Source organism: Chiloscyllium plagiosum, chromosome 6, assembly GCF_004010195.1.
Source record: "Chiloscyllium plagiosum isolate BGI_BamShark_2017 chromosome 6, ASM401019v2, whole genome shotgun sequence".
Taxonomy (NCBI): domain Eukaryota; kingdom Metazoa; phylum Chordata; class Chondrichthyes; order Orectolobiformes; family Hemiscylliidae; genus Chiloscyllium; species Chiloscyllium plagiosum.
In genome coordinates this window covers 121732783-121736167 of record NC_057715.1, presented here as the reverse complement: position 1 = coordinate 121736167, position 3385 = coordinate 121732783, and the positions used below count along the sequence as shown (strand labels likewise).

Below are 3385 nucleotides of genomic sequence, written 5' to 3'. Positions count from 1 at the left end.
GAGAGACCGAGTAGACTGGGATTATATTAATTGCAATTCAGGGGATGTTATAGAAACATATAAACTTGTTAAGAGAATAGATAAGATAGAAGTTGAGAGGATGTTTCCACTGGCAGGTGAAGTTAGGACAAGAGGGCATAGCCTCAAAATTAGAGGGAGCAGATTTTGGACTGAATTGAGAAGGAACTTCTTTACTGAGAGGGTTGTTAATCTATGGAACTCCTTGCCCAGTGAAGTAGTTGACGCTACTTCAGTAAATGCTTTTAAAGCTAAGGTAGATTTTTCTTTAGCAATAAAGGAAATACGGGAGACGGTGAAAGCGCGGGAGAGTGGATCTGAGTCCACAAAAAGGTCAGCCATGATCTTATTGAATGGTGGAGCAGGCTCGAAGGGCCAGACAGCTTACTCCTGCTCCTAGTTCTTATGTTCACATTCCATGAACAAATCAGGAAAGAAAAGACCACACTACATCATGCTCTCGACCAAAAAGAGTTGACCAGTAGGTATTGTAATCACCCACTAAACTACTGCCAGGGTGGGAGGGTTTGAGCTGTAGAGAGAGGCTGAATAGGCTGTGTCTATTTTCCTTGGAGCATCAGAGGCTTAGGGGTGACCTTATAGAGGTTTATAAAATCATGAGGGGCATGGATAGGATAAATAGACAAAGTCTCTTCCCTAGGATGGGGGAGTCCAAAACTAGGGGACATAGGTTTAAGGTGAGAGGGGCAAGATTTAAAAGAAACCTAAGGAGAAACGTTTTCACACAGATAGTGGCACATACATGGAACGAGTTGCCAGAGGAAGTGGTGGAGGCTGGTACAATTACAATATTAAAAGGCATCTGGATGGCTATATGAATAGGAAGGGTTTAGAAGGATATGGACCAAATGCTGACAAATGGGTCGAGATTAATTTAGGATATCTGGTCGGCATGGACGTGTTGGATGAAGGGTCTGTTTCCGTGCTGTACAGTTCTATAACTCTCAGACTCTAAATAACAATAATATTTTCAAAAAAGGATATTCCTTAAAAACCAAAACAATTTCACCTAAATCAGAACATAAGAAGACACTTTTCTTTCACTTGCATACCTGTAAGATTTCATAAATATTTTGACAGATGTTAATCATGTAATCTGTATTCTCAAATAGTCTTTTTCGATCAAATTCCCATCGCTGATCTCTTCCAGAAGCTTCAATTTTAGCACGGATATCAAAGTATGAGTCCTTCCATACTTGAAGTGTGCGTTTGGCTTCTGAAACACTTTGTCTTGCAGAAGCTGAGTTCCTCCTTTTAAATAAAGATGTTGGTCTTGATCAGGTTACAAAGGAAAGGGAAGAATACCTTAACACTACTAGCTGTTATTTATGTGAGTGTTACACCCAACCAGGACTATAGAGACTGTAAAGCCATAAGACAATGAGATTTACGATTAGAAATACGCCATTCATCCCACTGAGTCTGCTCTGTCACTCAATGATTATGACTGATCTGATAATCCTCTCTACACCACCTACCTGCCTTTTGCCCATAACTGATTCCCTGATCATAGCCATGAATATTTTTTCATGACCCAGCCTTTACATGTCTCTACAGCAAAAAGTTCCACAGTTCCACTACCGTCTGAGAGAGACATGATTTGGATGTGCCAGTGTTGGACTGGGGTGGACAAAGTTAAAAATCACACAACACCAGGTTATAGTCCAACAGGTTTATTTGGGTACAACCACGTGATGAAGGAGCAGCGCTCCAAATGCTAGTGCTTCCAAATAAACCTGTTGGACTATAACCTGGTGTGTGATTTTTTTTTAACTCAGAGAGAAAACTCCTCCTCATCTCTGTTGTCTCTGTTGACAATACTTTGGCTTTAAAAGGTGTATTTTTGTCCTGGTTTTTCTTTTATGAAGAAAGATTGAGACAAGGCAAAGAGCAGTCTGTTCCAAGCCAATAAAGTAAACAGCTTGTGAGGCCTTGAGGTCTTTATTTAAAGTTGGAACTATAGAAACAGCATGAATGGGAGGAGTCAGGCTTTCACAGAACCAGAGTTTTAGTTTAGTTTTCAGTCATAGCTGAGATATTTGAAACTGTTTTGTAGCTGCCATATATCTCTTCCTGCTATAGTATAACATTTGAGTTCTTTCTCTCTGCCCGAGTTTTCTCTTGATGTTCTTTCCTTCTGGACTGGAGGAACATTACATGGGAGACAATCTATTTTACCAATTTGCCTTTGCCAAGGATGCATTTATGGGATGTTACTATATTGGAACTGTTAGTAGTTAAGTAATTTATTTTTCTGTTAAGTTTTCCAGTAGAGTTATTGGAACTCTATTGATTTTTTTTAATACAAACCAAAAGAACTGTGGATGGGTCACTGGGTCCAAAGCTTTAACTCTGATTTCTCTCCACAGATGCCACTAGACTTGCTGAGCTTTTCCAGCATTTTCTGTTTTTGTTTCATCTTTCTTATGTTTGCATTTTAATTGGGTGTAAGGATAAAATGTGTTTTGCTTAAAACTAAGTAGTGTAACCAATTAGATTACATCAGGAACACCACTGTACAAAGCCTTTAAATAAGATAAAGGTTATGATCTCAGCTATCTCTCTGATACATTTAAGGGGGTTTGGTCTGGTCCATAACACTATCTTAAAAATGAAACTCCCTCACTCTGAGATTATGCTCTCTGCTCCCACACTGTCCCACAAGCAGAAACAATCTCTCCATATTTAGACTGTTAAATACCTTATATGAGAGGTCACCTCTCAATTTTCTAAGCTCCAATGATTACAGACCCATGCTACTCAATCTTTCCTCCATATAGAAACCTTCCCCCCCTCCCCAATATCTGGCATTCAGTTTGAGAGGACCTGAAGATAAAAGCAGGGATGTACTTCTGAGGATCTATAAGGCTCTGGCCAGTTTTGAAGCAGTGTGTGCAGTTTTGGGGCCCATATCTCAGGAAGGATGTACTAGCCTTGGATCGTGCTCAGAGGAGGTTCTCGAGAATAGTTCCACAAATGAAAAACTTAACATATGAGCTACGTTTGAGGATTCTGAATTTATATTCGATGGAGGTTTGAAGGATGGAGGGGATTTAACTGAGACACACAGAATACTGCTGGAAATGTGTTGCCGGAAAAGCGCAGCAGGTCAGGCAGCATCCAGGGAACAGGAGAATCGACGTTTCGGGCATAAGCCCTTCTTCAGGAATGGGGAAAGTTTGTCCAGCAGGCTAAGATAAAAGGTAGGGAGGAGGGACTTGGGGGAGGGGCGTCGGAAATGTGATAGGTGGAAAGAGGTCAAGGTGAGGGTGATAGGTCAGACTGGGGTGGGAGGGACACACACACACACAGCGAGGGAGGGACACACACACACAGCGTGGGAGGG

The 3385-nt window shown here is 41.1% G+C and overlaps 1 protein-coding gene across 1 annotated transcript in view; it reads right to left on the bottom strand.

Annotated features, from left to right (window-relative positions):
- Positions 1–1091: 1091 nt before the first annotated feature.
- The window catches only part of LOC122551102 (dynein axonemal heavy chain 10-like), a gene marked incomplete at its 3' end in the record, with an annotated part of 49409 nt that continues 47115 nt past the window's right edge, over positions 1092–3385 (bottom strand). Inside the window, exon 10 of the mRNA XM_043692747.1 lies at positions 1092–1290. Within this exon, the coding sequence (XP_043548682.1) occupies positions 1092–1290 (199 nt within the window). The remainder of the gene's footprint in view (positions 1291–3385) is intronic.